The 23,010-nt window shown below is 40.3% G+C and overlaps 1 protein-coding gene and 1 long non-coding RNA gene across 2 annotated transcripts; both read right to left on the bottom strand.

Moving 5' to 3' along the window:
* Positions 1 to 550: 550 nt before the first annotated feature.
* Positions 551 to 2,439, bottom strand: LOC116422956 (zinc finger protein OZF-like; the record flags this gene model as incomplete). The annotated part of the gene is made up of 1 exon (XM_031963559.1): positions 551 to 2,439. A coding segment is annotated over one exon (1,359 nt), but the record flags the coding sequence as incomplete, so codon positions are not given.
* A 170-nt stretch (positions 2,440 to 2,609) lies between these two features.
* On the bottom strand, positions 2,610 to 9,283 carry LOC116422958. The gene is made up of 4 exons (XR_004233441.1): positions 9,264 to 9,283; positions 6,339 to 6,465; positions 5,332 to 5,397; positions 2,610 to 2,701 (listed from the first exon to the last, which is right to left on the bottom strand). It is a non-coding gene; the product is annotated as an uncharacterized LOC116422958 (long non-coding RNA).
* Positions 9,284 to 23,010: the final 13,727 nt, after the last annotated feature.

The raw sequence follows: 23,010 nt of genomic DNA on the forward strand, positions 1-23,010 counted from the left end.
CTAAAAAGGCCTCACTTCCCCTCGAACCCACCCAATGGAATTAAATAAAGTCAAAATGGAGACCTAAGTCACATGTACAGATATTTTTATTTTCTTACATATTTCCATATTTATCATGCTGCCCAAGAAAAATCAGATCAAAAAGGATAAAAAATGAGAAAGAAAACAAAATGCAAATAAACAACAAAAACAGAGGAAATTACTAAGCAGATGGTTCCCTCTTATCACAAGTCTGTTGGAATTGGCCTGAATCATCTCATTGTTTATGGATATTTTAAAAGAAAATTACAATCTGAAAATATTATTTATCACAGATGGAAAGCCAAAGGATTTTGGAATAAATAAGACAATGAAGAGGAAGATTAAGTAACAAAAACAATTTAAAATGACGTAAACAAATTTCTTATTCATTATTAAGAAAGGAGATTAAAACAATTGGTTTTCCCCCATTATAAAGACTCTTCGTTGGACATCAATCTTGGGATTTCAGAGAAAACTCAAATCTATTTTCCCACCTTTATACATAGTATAAAATTTTAATATCAATGAGATCTGAGCTGTATGAAGAGGCCTTGCCTCATTCATTATATTTATGTGTTTCATCCACAGTAAGATTTCTACTCAAAGATCCAGGTGAAAGCCTTTCTGCAAATACATTTTGCATATTATTTCGTTCCAGTGTGAATATTATGATTTATACTGACCTTTAGCTTCCAGGTAAGGGCAAGTCATCATTCAGCACATTTGTAAGTCTTCTCTCTATTCCGTATCCTCAGATATAAAGTCAGAAATGAACCTGGGCTAAAAGATCTTCCCATGCCAAGTTGATAGGAGATTTCTTCCCAAGCAGAAAATTGATGCTGACTAACAAGCACTGTCTTCCATCTTTATGCCTTTATCCATGATTTCAATCTGCTAGGAATTTTCTGGAGGCAATTCCGGAATGAAGTGAGCCTGGATGTTTTGTCACTTGGATTGTATAAATGAGATTTTACATTTAGTATGGGATCTCCCAAGTCTAGTCAGAGACTAATATATACTAAAAACTTTACCATGATCCAGACACTCAAAAGTATTTTGCTAATGTGCACTCTCTGTTAAGCAAGATTTCAGCTTAGTCTGAAGGGTTCCACATCCATGAGATTTCTGTCCAATGTGGATTTTCTCATGTTTACCAAGACTGCTGCACTGTGTGAAAGCCTTTCCACATTCATTACATCCATAAGACTTCTCTCCAGTGTGGATTCTCTGATGTGCATCAAGGTAGGAGCGCTTTGTGAAAGCCTTTCCACATTCATTACATCCATAAGGCTTCTCTCCAGTGTGGATTCTCTGATGTTTACGAAGACAGTAACTCCGTATGAAAGCCTTTCCACATTCATTACATTCATAAGGCTTCTCTCCAATGTGGATTCTCTGATGGTCAAGAAGACTATAACTGCGCATGAACGTCTTTCCACATTCATTACATCTATAAGGCTTCTCTCCAGTGTGTATTCTCTGATGTTCAAGAAGACTGTGACGCTGTATGAAAGCCTTCCCACATTCATTACATTCATAAGGCTTCTCCCCAGTGTGGATTTTCTGATGGACAGCAAGACTGGAATGATATGTGAAAGTCTTTCCACATTCAGTACATACATAAGGCTTCTCTCCAGTGTGGATTCTCTGATGTTTAGTAAGACTGGAGCGATCTGTGAAAGTCTTTGCACATTCATTACATTTAAAAGGCTTCTCTCCAGTGTGGACTTTCTGATGTTCAAGAAGACTGGAGCTCTTTATGTAAGCCTTTCCACATACATTACATTCATAAGGCTTCTCTCTAGTGTGGATTCTCTGATGTTTAGTAAGACTGGAGCAGTGTGTGAAAGTCTTTCCACATTCATTACATTGATAAGGCTTCTGTCCAGAGTGCATTCTCTGATGCCTAGCAAGATTAGAGTGCCATTTGAAAGTCTTTCCACAATTGTTACATTCATAGGGCTTCTCTCTAGTATGGATTCTCTGATGTTCAAGAAGACTGTAACTCCGCATGAAAGTCTTTCCACATTCATTACATTCATAAGGCTTTTCTCCAGTGTGGATTCTCTGATGGGAAGTAAGACTGCTGTTCAGGGTGAAAGCCTTTCCACATACATTACATTCATAAGGCTTTTCTCCAGTGTGGATTCTCTGGTGTGTATTAAGGTAGTAGCGCTTTGTGAAAGCCTTTCCACATTGCTTACAGTCATAAAGCTTGTCTCCAGTGTGGATTCTCTGATGTTGAGCAAATTTGGAATAATATTGAAAATCTTTTCCATACTGAATGCATATGTAAGATTGTTTTTCTGTGTGAATTCTCTCATGTTCAACAGGAATAGATTGCTCTCTCAAAGCCTTCCCATATTTCTTACATTCATAAGGTTTTTCTCCAGCATGGATTCTCTGATGCTTGGCAAGGGAAGAGATGCAATAAAAGCTTTATCACATTCGTGGCACTCAGGTGTTTTCTCTTCAGGATGTATATTCTTATCTTTAGCAAAACTGGAACCCTTTCTTAAAGCTTTTTCTGTCTATTCCATTCACAATGTTCCTCTTCAGTATGGTTTCTTTTGTGCTTAGCAAAAAACAGCCATGTATTCACTATACTGAAAAGGGTCTTTCCATGAGATAATTTTCAAATTTGCACTCATCTCCTTCATGTCAAATTGTGTCTCTGCATCTGACAGAAACAAACACAAACATGTATAAATATATCCTCTAATGCTGGCTGATAATAAAATCATGGACATTTCATTTCTTCAGACAAAAAGATTTTAAAATGAAATGGACAGATTCATTTTAAATGCTATTAGCTCATACCAATAAACTGATTGAATTAACACAGAGTTCCACACACAGTACAAGGACATTGGAACCTCACAACAAAGCTGAGATAGAAGCAAGGTGAAGGTTCTCATAACTTAGTAACCAGGCTATGACCTCTGAATGGTTGAGTAACCCGATCCAAATCCCTGCAGTGGATATTAGACCTGGATCCTGGTAACTGAGGCTTTTCAATTCATTGCACTAGACAGATGTTCTCCATTTTACTTCCAATCCCTTCTTTCAAAGTCACTGTCAGGCACCACCTAGTTCTGCACCCTTAGGAATGTGCTTCTTTGCCTTAGCTTTGCTGTAGAATGAAGGTAATAATTATACTCATTTCCCAAGTTGTTGTGAGCATTAAATGAGATAAAACCTATAAAACTTTTGGTACACACTAGGCACCATACGCTTGTTAATTACTATTGTTGTCCTTATGATTTTGATTCTCTCCACCTCAAGTCTTCCTTCCTTCATAAACTTCCCTTCCCCTCTCTCTTTATATGTATATGTCTGTTGAACATGATGCATTTCCATAAAAAATACTTTCCTTTGCCTGGATTAGCTAAATTTCATAAATTGTTGTTTATTCTCAAACCCTCTCTAAGTTTATATGCTGGATTTAAAATTTCTTGACAGCTTCTGTTTGTATATCCAGGGCTCAATGCAATGAACAGAACAGGTGCTTAATCTATGCTTACTGACTGGTTGACAGTACCCAGGGCTGATCACATGGCCTAACCCCACCTCAGTGCTTGCTTTGCTGGTCCCTCTAAGGTACCAAATCTATGTTACTATTTCTCTTTCTTTCCTGCTCTCTCTGATCTATGAACAAATCCCATAGTGAAGATAACAAGGGCCTAAAGCTCCTGGTCCTGTTATGGAATAACCAGGAGTCTTTCCCTCCCATATCCCTAACCTAAGGGAAGCTGTCAGTTATGTAAATTAGACCAATGATCCTCCAAGAATGGGCCAAAGGTTGGTCAACAGGAACCAAGAAAAGGCATAAAGTTGAAGAATTAGGTCTGATTTCTTTTTGAGTAAGGCAGTGGTCTCCACTCCCATTCATAAACTGATGAATGGAGACAGAGAAAATCAAGAAGTCAAGTGCATGCTTATCAGTCCTTCCTTCTAAGGGAGGACAATGACATGAGGACAGTCACCTCATTACAGGACTAATCAGGTTTACTGCAGATGGCTCTGGATGCAGGGGGAGACCTGCACTTTCTTAAGGTAAGGTCTCTAACAGGTCTTCTGTGACTGAGGCTGCTCCCATCCATTGATTAAGGGGAGGGAGCAATGGAGGCAAAGAATCTCCTTTCTCACCTAGGCCAAAAAAATCTCAATAAATAACAATGAATGAATGAGTGACTCTGGGAAGAACCTCAGGGTTTCTGGCCAAAGCAAAAATGATTGGGATTTACACTCAGTCTGAGTCAATCAAGACCCAAACAAAGACTAAATGGGATTTAGCAAGGGACGTATGGGTGGTCAATGAGAATCAGACTGGTTTTGGTTTAAGGTGTATTCCTTAAGAAAGGAATTGGGACAGCTAGAGAATGCAGTAGATGGAGTACTTGCCCTGAAGTCAAGAGGACCAGAGTTCACATCTGGCCTCAGATAAATACTTCCTAGCTGTGTGTCCCTGGCAAGTCACTTAACCCCATTTGCCTCAGAAAAAAAAAAAAAAGAAAGAAAGAAAGAAAGAAAGAAAATTAAAGAAAGAAGGAAACAGTCAAGGAAGAAAGAAGAGAGGAGAGAGAGAGAGAAGGGAGGAAGGGAGGGAAGGAGGCAGGAAGTATGTCTTCCCAACTGATCTATTCCAGCTTGTGACCAGCTTTCCTCAGAGGTAATTGTGTTTCTTATATATATCTGTGCTAAACTGTACCTTACTTGGGGGAGTTGGCAGAGGATGAAAGGGGGTAGGGGGTAAAGTAAAATGTGTAAAACAGAGAAAAAAATAAAAACTACAAGAAAGCAAAAAGCCATGGATGGTTTTGAACACCATCTTTCATTTATAGTTTATGAATATTTATTATTACATATTTTGAATCCTCTCCTATGTTCTGCTGAACAAAAAACATTTTAAAAAATTGTTCTTTTCTGTGTCTTTCTATTTCATTTTTAGTTTTAAATAAATGTTAGAAAAGTAAAAATAAATGCTTTTAGGCTTAAGGAAGACCTAAGAAAAGTCATATTAGACAGCCCGAGCCCTCTTTCTTTGGTTGTACATTGTTGGATATCCCAAAAAAGACTTCCACTAGAATCATTGATTCTTCATTAGAAGGGAACTGAAAGGCCACAGTGTCCAACCTCCTCATTTTACAGATGAAGAGAATGAGGTTCAGAGGCTCAGTGAGGTGCTCAGGATCTTACTATCACAAGAGTCTGAAAAGGGATTCCAAGCCAGTTTTCCTGCCCCCAGGCCCATCACATGAAGAAGCCTCTTGGGATAGTAGCCTGCCCCCCAGCTTGCCAGTCACTCACCAGGACAGGAGTTCCTCAGGCCTCCTCTCTCCACATGGGAGATGAAATCTCTGGGAACTGGAAGTCCTGGGCAGGGGAAAGATAGTGGGTGTGAGCCTGGAGAGAAACTTGTCATTTATTCCTCATCGGAACAGGGCTGGGGTGTGAGGACTACTGGGTGGTCACAAGGTTTTCAGGGTGCTTATTGCCAGGGGAAAAGGGCAGAGGGGAAAGGAGGCCATGCAAGCATTCTGGAGTCAGAAGATGCTGATTTTGCTGCTTCCTTCCCAGCAGGATGGCCACATCCCACAGCCTCCATTTTCTGGACATTAGAAACACCTGGGAGCACAGAGAAGGGAGCACCGGGCCTGCAGTCAGGAAGCCCCAACTTCAAATTTGGATGTAGACAAATCCTGGCTATGTGACTGTGGGCAAGAAATTTCATCTTTTTGCTTCAGGCTCCAGGCCTGAAATTGGGGATAAAGCTGGCACCCAAAACAAAGGGTTTTGTTGGAGATCAAGGGTGATAATGTGCACGAAGGAAGCTCTGAGCACAAGGCCTGGATCTCAGCAAATGTCGAGAAAGACCTCCTCCCTTCCCTTTCTCTCCCCATATCTGTATTGGGGGATGTATGAAGGAACAACAAGGCCCCAATTGCTGTATTTGGTATTTATTAGTTACACCAGGGGCAGTGAGGTAAATTTTTTTTTTTTTAACCAAAAAGAACATTGCAAAGACAAATTTCCCCCTAAGAAGAAGGGGGTTCCTTCTCCTATCCTATATTCAGTGAAATGGGACAGGATTGCTTTTCAGAAGGTTTGCAGGCAAAACTGCTGGGTTGCCATCCTACAATGCAAAGACCACTCATAGAAGGGCAGCCAGCAGGAGGACCTGTCTCTTGGGGACAGGAGGAAGTCTTTGGGCCTCTCTGAGAACTGGTAAAAGCCTGAAACTCTGCACGCCAGGGAGGGGGTGGTGACACTCCTTTTGATGGCAGTTCCAGAGTCCCAAGGGAAGTTCTCCTTACCCAGGGAGAGCAAGTTCTCAGCATTTTCCAGCATGACCTCTTTGTACAGCTCTTTTTCATCTGGGTCCAACAGACCCCACTCCTCTGGGCTGAAGTCCACAGCCACATCCTTGAAGGTCACCAGCTCCTAAAACACCAACACCCAGAGGACATAAGAATTGAAACATGCTTCATAACTGACCTAATCCAATGCTCCTCAATGTACAGAAGGGACCTGAAGCATGGAGGAGGGAACTGGCCAAAGGTGACAGCCTTTACAGGATTACAGGGCCAGCACCAAAACCAAAGTCCCCAATAGAGGACTGGAATATAGAGAAACACATTTTATATTTTCTGATGGAATAAAATTGAGAAATGTCTCACTAGGAAATGGTACTGCCTGTGGAATCAGGAAAGTCTCTATGAGAAAGGAGGATTTTTGGAGGTGAAATCAGACAGTGCTATGTTAAGAAAATGGCATGAAGTGTTTGTATGAAGCTAGTATTATGTGCTGTAGGGCTAAAATATTTCCATTGTCAATTATACACTTAAACAATGATACTGTATGAGGATGTATTCTGATGGAAGTGGTTATCTTTGACAAAGGGAAGATCCAATTCAGTTCCAACTGATCAATGATGTTTGTATTTTTGTTTTTCTTCCCAGGTTGTTTGTGCAACAAGAGAATTATACGGATCTGAACCCATATATTGTATCTAGGATATACTTTTAACATGTATAGAACTGCCTGACATTTAGGGAAGGGGGTGGAAGGAGGGAAGGGAAAAGTTGGAATAGAAGTGAGTGCCACGGACAATGTTCTAAAAAATTACCCAGGCATGGGTTCTGTCAATAAAAAGGTAAAATTAAAAATAAATAAATAAAAACATTTCCATGGTCACCAAGAAGAAAAAAAGATCCTGTGAATTTTCCAAAGGCCAGAAATTGAGTCTTATCCAGATGACAACACTATCCTTCCCCTCCCCCCAAGAGTATTTTATTTTTCCAAATGCAAGTACAGATAGTTTTCAACATTCATTTTTTGTAAGATTTTGTGTTCCAAATTTCTGAATCACACAATGAATCTGGCCCAAAGGTCATCAATTTACAAAAGCAAACTGAAACAGAGAGAAGGGATTTACCCAAAGGTCACATCCTCTATGAGAACACTTGGAAGCACAGTCTTGCAAAGGCCTCCTACCTACACTGTACAGAACTGGTGTGGACACAGATGCTGACATGTTGTCTTCCATGTTAGAATGAAAGCTTCTTGAGGCCAGGGACTGATTTTTCCTTTTGCATCTCCTCTATATTTGCACAGAGCCTCTTCCCTTTCTAAAAGCCTGTGGTTTTGACCCAAGCAATGGTATAGGAGAGAAAGGCTAATATGAGCTGAGTATGATGCAATGATTCTAGAAGTACCTAACTGCAGTTTTGGGAGCATGGAGAGGTCTCGGGAGATAAAGAAAGTAAAATGGAATAAAAGAAAATCTACCAGGAAGCAAAGAAAGACTAAACAGCTCCTAAACCATGTGTAACATTTATTATGTGGCTTTGTTTTATATCAAATCTACTGTTATGTTCTGCTGGTTACTTGAAATTCTTTTCTTCTTTTATTTTGTATCTACGATTAAAACATATTATAACAGGGCTGCTAGATGGCACAGTGGTTAGAGCATCTGGCCCTGAAGTCAGGAGAACCTGACTTTAAATCTGCCCTCAAACACTTAATATACCCTAGCTGTGTGACCCTGAGCAAAGACACAACCCCAAATGCTTCAGCAATATTATATTATAAACCACAAAAATAGTAAAGGGAAGGGATTCAGAGAGATTTGGGAAGATCTGTGTGGCCTGAGGCAGCAGGGGACAATTTCTGCTCTGCTACTGAGGACAGGGAGACGACAAGAGCGGGGAAGCTTCAAATAAAGGGTTCTTGTTGGCATACAGGAGCCACCTGACAGTGGCTGCTCGAGACCCAACCCAGAAATGATCTCTTCTTGTGAGAGGATGATACAAGGAGACTCAGAGGCAGTTGTTATTCTCTGACCTCTCTGACTGAGAGGCGGTTGTGTTGTCTGACCTCCTCTTCCTCCAATTTATCTCATTCCTACTTTGACATGCCCCTTAACAATTCCATTTTTGGTTTTGCTGTTATTTCCCCCACAGCATGGTCCGCCCACTGAAGAATGAAAGAGCACTATCGCCTCTGGATGGCTGTAGCATATGTTGATCACATGGAGGCAAACTTTCAAACAGAGAAGAGGACTATAGTCAGAACAGGCATTTAAGTCTCCCCTCAGTCTCCAGCTTGGTCCTTTGATGTTTTGGTCCATTTAATTATCCTGACTAAAAAGTCTTACCAGGAGTCTTCTCCCTTTCCTTCCCATGGATTACTGAAGGAACTCTGAAGATGTTATGATCCACATCTGTGGAGGCTCTTGGAAAACTGACCTGCCCCTTAACAGGTTCTGCTCCAGACAACAAGGTCAAGGGTTTCCAGGAAAGTCAGTGGCTACAGGAGGGAGCTTGGGCACAGGAGACAGAGTGGCTAGAAGGTGTGTGTGTGTGTGTGTGTGTGTGTGTGTGTGTGTGAGAGGGGAGACAGTACTGGACTAAAGCAAAGACATGATACCTAGAGGACAGACACTATTGAGTGAAGTGGTCATCCTTGTCAGTGACCTATATTGAGGAAAACTTAAATATGTGGAGGTAGGAACTGGGGGAAAGGAGTTAGTGCTCAAGATGCCAAAGGGACAATGAATCAGTCCAAAACATAGCAGAGAGGAGGGCAGTGTTGTTATTAGTGCATTCACTTTCTTGCCCATTTTTGTAAACTAAGGATCCACAGATAAGAGCGATGACCAGCCTCACAAACAATTCTCTAGATTTGTGGAAATGGCCTTTTGGACCGATGCTGGCCACATCTGTGGGCAGAATACTCACCTGGGATGGGAGTCTGTGGTTTCAGGGGCCATTCCCTCTGGCTCCAGGCTCCCTGCTTGGGTCAAGCCTTGGTCCTCTGCAGGCTGTTTGGGGAGATGATTATAATTGAACAGATGTTGTTCCCTTCTTTTCCTAGACAGGGGCTAGCCAGAGAAATTACAGAGGGTGAGGATCCAGTGGAGTTACTAAGCCCCTGACACTACCCTTAGTAGTACAAACCCTTAGTGCACAAACCCAACCAACAGGGAAGAGAGGCTGAAAGGAGGGGCAGGTTGAAAATGAAAACAGTCGAGTCCAGGAGACAACAAGCAGGATATTGCCTGAATTCTCCAGTTAAGAATGGAGTGACAGGACCTACAAAAGAAGAGGGAGAAACATTTTTTCCCCAAACCCCAGTGGTACCTGGCACAGCAGTTGAAATGCCAGTTGTAGAGCCCTTGGCATGATGGGCAAGGAGCCAGCTCCTGAGGCTTTATATTTGAGGCAGGAAGAGAGTAACCAAGCTTCTGGCCCCAAAGCAAAAATCTTGGGACAGTGTCATCTGCTCACTGGAAGAGCTCAACTTCAAAGCCCCAGTATACCCTGGGAAATGAGAAAAACACAACAAAATAAAAAGCTCTGAAATAAAAAATTATTGTGGTTGAAGGGAAGGTTAAAAGACATGCCTCCAATGCAAAATTTCAAAGACAAATACAAATTGGTCAGAGATCCAAAAGTCCGCCTGAGGAGTTCCAAAAGGATTAAAAATCCAGTAAGAGGTGTAGAATAAAAATTAGGAAAAGAAATGAGAGTGGAACTACAAAACAATGGGGAGTGGGGAGAATCACCAGTTTGGTTTAAGGAAAGCACAAAAATCCACTAAAGCAAACAACTCCTTTGAAAGAATTGGCCAAATGAAAAGAAGGTACTGAAAAGAAAATATGAATTAGTCTTAGGTGTGAAAAATTCTACTGGAAGAGCTTCAAAAGGATTTTAAAAGCCACATAAGAGAAGTAGAATAAATTTAGGTAAAGAAATGAGAGTGGTGCAACAGAATCATGAAAAAGAAAGATTCACCAGTTTGGTTTAAGGAAAGCACAAAAATCCACTAAAGAAAACGCCTTTAAAAGTAATGGTCAAATGTAAAGGAAAGTACAAAAGCTTACTGAAGAAAATAATTCCTTAAAATTAAAATTGGGAAAATGGAAGCTAATGACTCCATGAGATCAAAAATGAATTTTAAAAGTCAAAAAATTAAAAAAATAAAGGCCAATGTAAACTATCTGGCTGGAACAAAGGCAACTGATCTGGAAGCCAGATCCAAGAGAGAGAATTGAAGAATTCTAGGACTGAAAATAATGATCACAAAGAGAGCAAACTGCACTCATATCCTAGAGTAAAAAAAACAAAACAAAAACAATAAAATATTAACAGAATTTTTCCTCATAGGGTTCTAAATAGTAAAGAGCTGGAGCCTAATAGAGCCAGCCTAGAGGCAGGTTTTAGAAATTAAGTACTTGTTTAAGTTATCACTTTCAAGTGAGGAATACAATTTGTAAACTGGCAGTACTCCTGGGCAGGAAATTTCCACTTGTTGCAGAAAAGGTAGAGGTTTTGCTGTAATATGTTTTTGTGATCTCCTGATTTTAGGGATCTTCTGTTCTAACAATAAGTCAGGAAATGCTAAATCTTTGAGTGTGGAGTCTGCCTCAGAGTCCTCCCAATCTAAGAACAACAATCTGTCTGATTCCGAATAGACTATTTCCCAATTCATTGATGATTGATAATCTTGGCAATGGAAACCAAGTTCCAGACCCATTCCTCAGTTGTTTGCTGACTGATGATCTGGTCTGTGATAATCAAATCCAGAGACCACCCTTCAATTCATTGGTGACTGAAGATCTGGTCAGTAACAACCAAATACAGAGACTGCTCCCTAGCCCTAGACATTCCTTAAGGCCAACAATTTACTTATAGATGTGAAATGTCAGCATAACTGTAGGTAGATTGAAAGATTGGGGCTCAGTCGTGTATGTTGGGGTGGGAAAAGGTAAAAGGAAACACATAAAATTTGGGCAAGAGGAAGAACTAATACTGAGAAAGCAGGTGGGGGAGGGTGCAGAGTTGGTACTATTGTAACTTTACTCTTTAAATTCCTCAAAATAATGAATACATCCAAAAGGATGAAGAAGCCTTCGGAATATATAGGGGTGAGGAAACTGGGAGATGGGGTGGAGGAAGGACTTTAGCTGGATGGGATTGGGAGTGAGAGAGTGGGAGAGAAGATAAAGTCACAGGGATAGGGTAAAAAGGCTCAGAAAGAAAATGGTGAGTAAAATAAAATGGAAGCACATTCAGTTGTTTGATAGGATGTTTAAAGTAGGCTCTTTGTGAGAGCAAAAATCCGAAATTGCAGTGATCCCTGTTCATTCCATATTTATTTTAAATTGAAAATTCCATTATTAGAAATTAGTTGGTCTTGCAGTACGTAAGAATCCTGAGACTGGAATCAAGAAAGGTTGATTTCTTTCTTTTTTTTCCTTTGATTTTCCTGTCTTTTTATTAGATACATCAGTAAAATGGAATTCTTCTTTTTTTTTTTTAATTTCATTTAAAAAATATTATACCTTTTTACATACAAAACATATGCATGGGTAATTTTCAACACTGACCCTTGCAAAAACTTCTGTTTCAACTTTTCCCTCCTTAGCTCTATCCCTCCCTAGATGGCAGGTAGTCCCATACATGTTAAATATGCTAAATACACTATATGTGTCCATATTTATACAGTTATCTTGTTGCACAAGAAAGATCAGATTTAGAAAGAAGGTAAAATAGCCTGAGAAGAAAAAGCGTAAAATGGAAGCAAACAATAACAGAAAGAGTAGAAATGTTATGTTGTGGTCCATGCTCATTTCCCATTGTTCTTTCTCTGGGTGTAGCTGGTTCTGTTCATTGCTGATCAATTGAATTTAGATCCTCTCATTGTTGAACAGAGCCATGTCCATCAGAACTGATCATCATGTAGTATTGTTGTTGAAGTGTATAATGATCTCCTGGTTCTGCTCATTTCAGTCAGCATCAGTTCCTGTAAGTCTCTCCAAGCCTCTCTGTATTCATCCTGCTGGTCATTTCTTATACAACAATAACCCCTCAGTTTCCAATTTCTAGCCAGTAGGAAAAGGGCTACCATAAACATTTTTGCACATACAGGTCCCTTTCCTTCTTTAATATCTCTTCTGAGATATAAGCCAGTAGTAACACTGCTGGGTCAAAGGGTATGCACAGTTTGATAACTTTTGAGTATATTTCCAAATTGTCTTCCAGAATAGTTGGATCTATTTACAACATCACCAACAATGCATCAGTGTCCCAATTTTCCCACAATTTCCAACATTTGTCATTATCTTTTCCTTGACATCTTAGCCAATCTGACAGGTGTTAGGTATCTCAGAATTGTTCTTAATTTGCATTTCTCTGATCAACAAATGATTTGGAATAATTTTTCATATGACTAGAAATAGTTTCAATTTCCCTTTTGTCTAAAAAATTGTTCATTCCTATGACTATTTATCAATTGAGAATTTTGATTTCCATAAATTAAAGTCAATTCCTCTATATATTTTGAGAAAGCCTTTAATCAGAACCAGAAAGATTGACTTAAATCCATCCCTCATACCCCAATTAGTGTTCCCAGGGCAATTATAATGTGGCCTCAGTTTCCCAATTATTAATTAAAGAAAATTAGGAACAAAGTCACAGATATGTTGTAGGGCCTAAATTAGATAATATTTATATACTTTAAAGGTAATTAAACAGTAAATATAGAGATGATTATTCCTTTCCTTCCTTTTCCCACCCACCCGGTCCCAATTTGAGGGAACCATGAAGGAAGAAAGGACAAATTTCTTATTACTAGACAGCATTAGGAACAAGGACCAACAATTTATTCCCATAAGAAAGATAACTAGACATTCTTAACCTTTTCTAAAAGTCCAGACCTATCCCAAAAAAGGGGTTTTGTAAATGGGTTCCTTTCATGCACAACTTCAAAAAGGCTGCAGGAGCAGTTTTCTTAGAGCCTTTGTAGACAAAATTCTATCTGGTTAGAAGTTATGTTAGATGCCTGTCTAAGATTATCTCCCATTAAAAGTTTAATGCTGCATTACTTTTTGAGCATTGCAGAAACTAGGCATTGACTAAGATCTTAAAAATTTAATTGAGATAAGGTTTAAAATGAGGTGATTGATTCGATAAAGTGGATGATACTACAAATAAAATTAGGAGAAAAGGGATAGTCAGCCTCCCGATCTGGGGAAGAAAGGCATTTATGGCCAATAGAGAATATTAGCAAAACAAATGGATAAATTTGATTACATTGAATTGGTTTTCAAAAGCAAAAGGGTAGAGGGCTGGCCAGAATCTCCTGCTGGGCCATGGTTGTGGAAGGAGGAATGAGCACTTGGTTGGGAAGCATTTTGAAAAAACATTTCCAGGACAGCAGTTGACAGATCTTTGATGGGACTTTAAGGGGTGAGAAGTAATTGAGGTTGGAGTCCCTGGACAGAATTCAGAACATAACAGTAAGGAGGAGTTGAGGGTTGGGCAGCATTACCCAGGAGCTGAGAAACCAAACCTTGATTGTAATTAATGGATTCATTGTTAAAGCTCAAAAAAAAATAAAGCCAAAATGAAAAATTCAGGAGTAAGGCAAAGGAAAAAGAACCCATCAATAGCCATTTTTCATAAAAAGAAGATCATGGTTCATATCCAGAAAAAGTGAGGTTAAAAAAAAGTTCATTCCTATCCCAAAGAGTAACATCAAAGGTCCACAACAAGCCCAACAGGACTCCTGGAAGAAAACAAAAAGGAATTAGAAAATCAAAAAGAGATACTAGAGGGGAGAATCTGATAAAATATTTCAAGAAATTAAACAAGAAAAATTGCCCAGAAGAGGGTAAAGGGGAAAGAAAAAATCTAATTGTTCCTAACTGAAGAGATCAAGTAGAAAAACCTCTCAAGAATACCCTAGCAAAATTTTCCCAAAATTCCCGGGGTTAAGAAGAAAAAAATTGCCATCAAACCAGAAAAATAAGACAGGACTTCATACTGCAGAAATAATCAGGATTTATAAAACCAAAGCTTCCACTCTAAAAGACCTATAAGTTTTTACATTAAATGTCAAAGAACAAAAGAACTGGACTTGATCCCCAAAATTTAAATTTAAATTCCAGAAATCTTGAATAGAATATGAAATGAGGGGAAATATACTTTGATTTCAACCTGAAAACCTTTTCATGATTTGTAAAAAAAGACCAGGACCTTTTGGAAAAAATTTAAAAGATCCAGAAAAAGGAAAAAACATTAAGACCTTAATTCAAGTCACCTTTGTTAAAGCCAAATTATTTATTTATATATATGAAAATGTAACAATGTAATATAATTACTTTTCAAAGTTTAATTAAATTTTGTGTATGATGGGGTAGGAAGAAGTAAAAGGAAACAATTATTTAAAAAATGGGAGAAATAACCAATACTGAGAAAAATATGGGGGCAGAGATTGGTGATATGTAACCTTAATCCTTTGAAGGTAAAAAATTGTTCATTGGGAAGGATGTAGGAAGCTTGTGGAATATGTAAAATGGATGGAAGGATGGCTCTGGATGGAGGGGACCAGGGGGCCAAAGCCTGGGATCTAGCCCCTCATGGAGGGAAGGGGAGGGAGAAGTTTTCCAGGGAAGCAGGAGGAAAGGAGAGCCCGGTGATCCGAGAGAGATTCTGACATAGCTCAGGGAAGGAGATTGGGGACACTGGAGGGATGGCCAATTGGGGGCTGGGGAGAAATTGATCCTGGGAAAGGCATGGCTGTGCCCAAGTCTTCCCAGGAGCCGGGAGGTTGCCCGGGATTCCGGTAGAGCTTGACCGGGTGATTCTAAAGAGAATCTGGACACAGGGAGCCGGCCCCGGTCTGGATCGGGGCAGCCAAGAGCCTTAGGGGATGCGGGGGGGGGGGGCAGGAGTTTTTCATGCCCACGTCCAGAAGGGAATCCCTCAGGGCAGGCAGAACCGTTGAATCTATCAGGGGCCTAAGTCGGAAGGCAGAAGCACCAGCTTTTACCTGGGATCCAGGAACAAGGGGGGGATTTCTGGGTCCTTATGGGGTCTGAAATTGGGAAAAATGTGAATCGGTGATAAATCCGGGGACAAGTCTGACGTTCGGGAGGTATTAGGAGGGTGGGAAAAGTGAAGAGGGAGGGGGATGGGTGGTGGAGGGTTGGGGAGGAAGGTTTGTGGGTGCTAAGGTCGAGCCCCCATTAGCAAAAGACAAAGGCAAGTAGCAAAAGCCCAGGAGGTGGGCAGGGAGATGGGGATAGATACGGGGAAAGGTGGGACGGACCACCTGGGTCCCAAATCACAGAATTTGGCTTGCAGGAGGCAAGAGATTCAAGTCCAGAAGTCCCAGTTTCCAGCCAGCCTCTGGAGGAGATTGCCCTGGACAAAGAGACCAGCTTACCAGCCCCTGAGACTTCCCAAAATGTGCTGTCTGTTCTACGACGCCCAAGAACGGGATCTCAGGCCCTGAGCTGCTTCCCGCCCCAAACCCCGCCCCTCATCACGTGAAATTTTGACTACTGGAGGGCCCAACGTCTGCTCTGGTCTCCTCCCCAGATTTTCAAGTCCATCCAAAGGGCTCATATTCCATCTGAATCACCATCCACCAGGCTGCCATCCTGAGATCCCTCCTCCCCCAGGCTGCCACCTTTCCCACCTGTATTCACCACTTTTGGGGCCACCCTTCCTCTGGAGGGAAAGGGTGGCTACACAAAAACTGGCAGCAGCAGCCCAAACAGAAAGTAGTGGGTCCCATATTTCAAGTCCTGACTGCACCGATTTTGGGAAAATTGGGTTCTATTTACCTTCAAATGTTAATCCTGATTTCATTGGATTTTCCCTAATCTAAATTAGAAAGAGAGCTCACTTAAAGTCAAACTTGTTCTTCCATCCCATTATTAGGGATGTTTGAGTCTACAGGGAGATCACTACAAATTTCACATTGAGGTCATATGATTAGGAGCTGTAGGAATAAACATTGGTATAATTGGATGAGAATGACTCCATTCTACTGTGAAGGCAGTAAAATCCACAGGGTCAAATGGTCAAGGATGAAGGATTTTTCTACGGAAGATAACCAGAAATGCATTGATGTCGTTTTGAGGGTTTGACTTCCAGATTAGTGCCTTATAAGAGAGTTGTTAAGAATCCCCTTTTAATCGCCGAGGTTTTAGGATTGAAAGAATTTACTCATTCAAATTATTAGTTGCAAAATTATTTTTAGTTGCAAAGTTTATTGTTCCCTTAGAAATCAGTTTACCAATTTAAACTAATACTCCATTCTAAAAAGGAATTAAACTTTTGGCAAGAACCCTATCAAATTATCAGATCAGATTAAAATCCTGCTCTAGTTTTTTTTTATCATATTCCTTAAATAAGGAGACTATTATGCATGTAAATAAACATTAAATAATTTGCAGAAAACTTACAGTTCCCACAAACTTCTTAGAGTAGCTATAGGCTTGAAAAATAAAATAAAGCATTGAGGTATTAACACCATATCAATGTAGGCTGTTCCTTTAAACAGGAAAAGCAATTATTATCTGAACCAGCAAGGAGCTGCAGTTTCTCCTTTGCTTTGCTGAGTTTCAACACTTCGGGCCCACTTTATCTTAGAGAGTAAGGAGAAGAGAAATTGAGTAAATTGGGGCGGAACCAAGATGGTGGAGAAGGCACACACGACTTTCTAAGCTCCTCTCATTCCCCTCATAACCAACTATTATCCAGCCTCAGAAATAGCTCTTCACTGCTTAAATTCATGAAGATCAGAAGCATCCAACTTACCTGCTGAAGTCAATCTGGAAGATCGCCAGGAAAGGTTTGTCCTGAGGGGCCAGAAACAGACCAGCGCAGGCAGGGAGAGTCTAGCGTCCTGAGCAGACCAGGGGTGGGGGGTGATCTCTGTGGCTAGAGAAGTTATAGAGACCACTCTGCTATAGGCTAACTGCTCTGCCTTGATTACAAAGCAGTAAACTGGCAGAGAAATTAAAGCCTGGAACAGAGGGTACTCTAAAAAACGCCAGAACCTAATACTGGCTGTAGCGACTCAAACCCGGAAGTGACTCAGGACACTGAAACAGCCCTGCAGCTACACCCTGCAGTTCGGGCTTTTGCGGGGGCAGTTACAAACCCACACGGCAGGGGGGGGCACAGCCTGGGCAGCCTCTAATCAGCACAGTGGGGGGCTCGGCCTGGGGCAGTAGAACTTCCCCAACTGGACTGTGCTTCCCCGGGCAGAGACACTTCCTGTCCCTGAAAATCCATTCCCTGCTCAACTGCTAATACCCACAGCCCCAGGGCAGGATTTGGCTTGGGATAGGGAAACTCTCACTGCTCAGCGTCTAGCCCCAGGGCAGTCATTATCTCACACAGCAGGGGTTCTTTGCAGGCCACTTTCCCAGCTCTGCCCTGCAGGCCGGAGTTACTTCCAGGTGGGGAACTCTTTCCCAGAGCACTCCAGCACCTTGCTGCTTTTTGCAGCCGGCTAGCAGGACAGCTATCCGTCCATACATCTCTCACTGCTCTGCAGAGGAAGCTGGTAACCTCCTGGCCCTGAAGGCAGATCCTACAGGCTTTAACAATATGAGTAAGAAAATCAAAAGGACAATTAATAGTTTCTACACAGAAAGAGAGCAGCTTTTCAACCCTGAAGAGACTAATAGCAGAAAGTCTCCAGACAATTGTTGGTCCCCAATACAAAAGGCTCTCCTAGAAGAGACTATTAAAAACCTTAAAAGAGAAGTAGAAGAAAAATGGGGAAAGGAAAGAGAAGCTATGCAAGAGAGTACAGAAAAGACATATAACTCACTAAAAGAAAAATTTGACAAAGTGGAAAAAGAAAACAACTCCCTGAAATGTGAACTAGAAAAGGTAAAAAACTCCCAAGAAGTGCAGGGAAACAGAATTTGTGAATTGGAGAAAGAAAATAACTCACTAAAAAAAAAAAAAATTAGTGAAATAGAAAAAAATTCCATAGAGCAAAATGACTCATTTAAAAACTCAATCGGACATATACAAAAAGAAGTAAAAAAAAGCTAATGAAGAAAAGAACACGCTAAAAATCAGAACTGAACAAATAGAAATGACTGACTCATTGAGACAGGAAGAATCAGTCAAGCAAAACCAAAAAAATGAAAGATTGGAAAAAAATGTCAAATAGTTACTTGAAAAAACAACGGACCTGGAAAATAGATCAAGGAGAGAAAACCTAAGGATCATCGGACTACCCGAAAAATAGGATGAAAAAAAGAGCCTAGATATTATTTTACAAGAAATTATTAAAGAGAACTGCCCAGAAGTAATAGAACCGGAAGGTAAAATAAGCGTGGAAAGAATCCATTGAACACCTTCTGAAAAAGACCCTAAAATAAAGACTCCAAGGAATATTGTGGCCAAACTTCAGAATTTTTAGATTAAAGAAAAAATTCTACAAGCATCCAGGAAAAAACAGTTCAAATACCAAAGTGCCACACTAAGGGTCACACAAGATGTGTCTGCCTCAACATTAAAGGATCGAAGGGCCTGGAATTTGATATTCCGAAAGGCAAAAGAACTTGGAATGCAGCCAAGAATAAATTACCCAGCTAAGCTGAGCATTTTTTTCCATGGAAGAAGATGGACATTTAATGAAACAGAGCAATTCCATCTGTTTCTAAAGAAAAAACCAGACTTAAACAAAAAATTTGATCTCCAACAACAGGACTCAAGACAAGTAGAAAAAGGTAAAAGGAACTCTTGAGAACTGTATTTCTGTTGTGGATATATATAAAAATCACATGTATAATTTGATTTTACTGATATAGCATAAAAAAGGGAAGTAGAAATGGAAAGGGGATAGTGTCAGAAAAAGGGGAAAGGGGAGATAAAAAGAGGGAAACTTCATGCGTCGATGAGGCAAAGGAAACCTATCTTATCTGAGGGAACTTAGAGAGGGGGAGGAACATTGTGTGAATCTTACTCTCATCAGAGTTGGCTCAAAAAGGAAATAACTGACACATTTGTTTTACAGAGAATCTTCTCTCACCTCATTAAAAAGTGGGAGAGGAAAAGTGAAAAGGAAAAAGAGTAATAAGGGAAGGGTACAAGAAAGGGGAAGGGATTCAAAGGGAGGAGGGAGGAATACTAAAGAGGGAGAGCTGGGTGACGCAAGTGGGACCAATAAGTGTAATACTAAGGAAGTGGGGAAGGAGGGCAAGAAAAAGAAAAGCATAATCTGGGGATATTAGGATGGCAGGAAATACAGAATTAGTAATCTTAACCGTAAATGTGAATGGGATGAACTCCCCCATAAAGAGGAGACGGATAGCAGACTGGATCAAAAGTCAGAACCCTACAATATGTTGTTTACAAGAAACACATTTAAAACAGGGAAATACATACAGAGTAAAGGTAAAAGGCTGGAGCAGAATCTATTATGCTTCAGGTGAAGTAAAAAAAGCAGGGGTAGCCATCCTTATCTCAGATCAAGTAAAAGCAAAAATTGATCTAATTAAAAGAGATAAGGAAGGAAACTATATCTTCCTAAAAGGTACTATAAACAATGAAGCAATATCAGTATTAAATATATATATGCACCAAGTGGTATAGCATCTAACTTCCTAAAGGAGAAGTTAAGAGAGTTATGAGAAGAAATAGACAGCAAAACTATAATAGCGGGAGACCTCAATCTTGCACTCTCAGATTTAGATAAATCAAATCACAAAACAAATAAGAAAGAAATTAAAGAGGTAAATAGAATACTAGAGAGAGAGTAAGGAGAAGCTTCTGGATGCCTAGATCAGGGCAGGATGCCACCCCACTAGGACCCAAGAGTTCGCCTACTCACCAAGTAATGTGATCCAGACTAGCCCCCAAAATTCAGAAATGGTGAGGAAAGCTGGAGAGATCTCTAGAAGCAAAGCAAAGTTTATTATACATTCTCTGGAGAAGGGCTTCTCACCCACTGAGCAGAGAACTGAAGGGAGGAAGCACTTTAATCTCTAAAGCAAATATCCCTCCCACCACTGATCCTCATCCTCATTGGCTGAGGTCTTACATGCTAAACTCAGGAATTACCCAAGAAATTGAGGGGACTTTAGTATGCCCTTGAGGCAATGCTCAAAGTCCTTCAGGCTGTTGTGTCACAGTTCCCTTTGGATGTCCTGACCTAGTTTCCCCATTGTCCTATCTGCCTCAGGTTATAACCATTCCCTCTTAATGTTTAATGAGATAAAGGTCTTTATCCATTTCAGACATCATTAGAATATCAGGAGCCCCAAACACCAAGATAAGGTCAAAATGGGTTCATGATCTAGGGATGAAGAATGAGATTATAAATAAATTGGAAGAGCATAGGATAGTTTACCTCTCAGACCTGTGGAAGAGGAAGGAATTTATGACCAAAGAAGAACTAGAGATCATTATTAATCACAAAATAGAAAAGTTTGATTATATCAAATTGAAAAGTTTTTGTACAAACAAAATTAATGCAGGCAAGATTAGAAGAGAAACAATAAACTGGGAAAACATTTTTACAGTCAAAGGTTCTGATAAAGGCCTCATTTCCAAAATATATAGAGAATTGACTCTAATTTATATGAAATCAAGCCATTCTCCAATCGATAATTGGTCAAAGGATATGAACAGACAATTTTCAGATGATGAAATTGAAACTATTACCACTCATATGAAAGAGTGTTCCACATCACTATTGATCAGAGAAATGGAAATTAAGACAACTCTGAGATACCACTATCACCTGTCAGATTGGCTAGAATGACAGGGAAAGATAACGCGGAATGTTGGAGGGGATGTGGGAAAATAGGGACATTAATACATTGTTGGTGGAACTGTGAACACATCCAGCCATTCTGGAGAGCAATTTGGAACTATGCTCAAAAAGTTATCAAACTGTGCATACCCTTTGATCCAGCAGTGTTTCTACTGGGCTTATACCCCAAAGAGATACTAAAGAAGGGAAAGGGACCTGTATGTGCCAAAATGTTTGTGGCAGCCCCGTTTGTAGTGGCTAGAAGCTGGAAAATGAATGGATGCCCATCAATTGGAGAATGGTTGAGTAAATTATGGTATATGAATGTTATGGAATGTTATTGTTCTCTTAGAAACGACTAGTAGGATGAATACAGAGAGGATTGGCAAGACTTACATGAACTGATGCTGAGTGAAATGAGCAGAACCAGGAGATCATTATATACCTCAACAACGATGCTGTATGAGGATGCATTCTGATGGAAGTGGATATCTTCGACAAAGAGAAGATCTAACTTAGTTTCAATTGATCAAGGATAGACAGAAGCAGCTACACCCAAAGAAAGAACACTAGGAAATGAATGTAAACTGCTTGCATTTTTGTTTTTCTTCCCGGGTTATTTATACCTTCTAAATCCAATTCTCCCTGAGCAACAAGAGAACTGTTGGGTTCTGCACACACATATTGTATCCAAGATCTACTGTAACCTATTTAACATGTATAGGACTGCTTGCCATCTCGGGGAGGGGGTGGAGGGAGGGAAGGGAAAAATCGGAACAGAAGTGAGTGCAAGAGATGATGTAAAAAATTACCCTGGCATGGGTTCTGTCAATAAAAAGTTATTTTTTTAAAAAAAGAGTATCAGGAGCCTCTCCAGTACCTCCCATTATGTCATCCTAGGTGCCTCCCCCCATTAGATCATACCCATCTCAGGTACCTCCTCCATTATGTCATTGTTCTTGTTACCCTATAAAAGAACCTTGCTATCTGATATCTTTGAGACCATAGTCTCATTCAGCCCTGGGACCAACCACGGATCCATTGGTCCCAGTAAATCTCTCCATTTAATAAATTATTAAATTGTTCTCTAATCTCTGTCTTGCTCAGTTTCTCCAGCATTACAAAGCCTACTCGAGCTGTGAAGTAGATGAAGCCTTACTTGATTTTCACAACTGTCTTAAAAGATTTCACCTCATTGAATTCGAAACAAATTTAGAAGCTTTGGAAAAATGGGATTGCCATGTTTGACTTTTGCCTCGTATATCATAGAGACTAAATTAGTTTGAAGCTTTCAGATCAGATTTGTTGCTTAATCAGGATGTGCTGGTCACACTGATCCCAGAGCCCTTTGGGGGGCAGGGAGGGTGATCCAGACAATGAGGCAAGGAATTTTCTGAGACCCACTGTAATGCCAGAGTCTCCTTGAATTGCCCTACCTCAGTTATTCTGCCCCAAACCTCTTGATCATCAGAATAACTGATAAGGATAAAAGGTCTTCTATTTTACAATATCAGATGTTGCTCCCAGTCCCAATCAATTAGAATATCAGAAACTTTACCCCATTAGAATATCAGATGACTTTCCCCATCTCCAGATCCTTCCCCATTATGTCATCGCCATCAGCCCCCCCCCCCCCCCCCCCCCCCCCCCCAATATGTCATTGTTTCTGTCATCCTATAAAGAATCTCTATATCCCTCATTCAATACTGGATACTTGGAGATGAGAGTCTGATCCAGTCAATTGATTTCCTCTCCAATAAATTAAATTACTATAACTAACGTCTATCTTGCCTCAGTTTCTCCTGCGTCACACTATCCTTTCAGCAACCTGTGTGCTGTATTTGGAAACTGCTTCAAGCTGAGCACTAAGCTGTTGCTATCTTCTTCCTGGTTTTGAACTCTAGTAAT

This window comes from Sarcophilus harrisii, chromosome 3 (assembly GCF_902635505.1).
Source record: "Sarcophilus harrisii chromosome 3, mSarHar1.11, whole genome shotgun sequence".
In the NCBI taxonomy this organism is placed as follows: domain Eukaryota; kingdom Metazoa; phylum Chordata; class Mammalia; order Dasyuromorphia; family Dasyuridae; genus Sarcophilus; species Sarcophilus harrisii.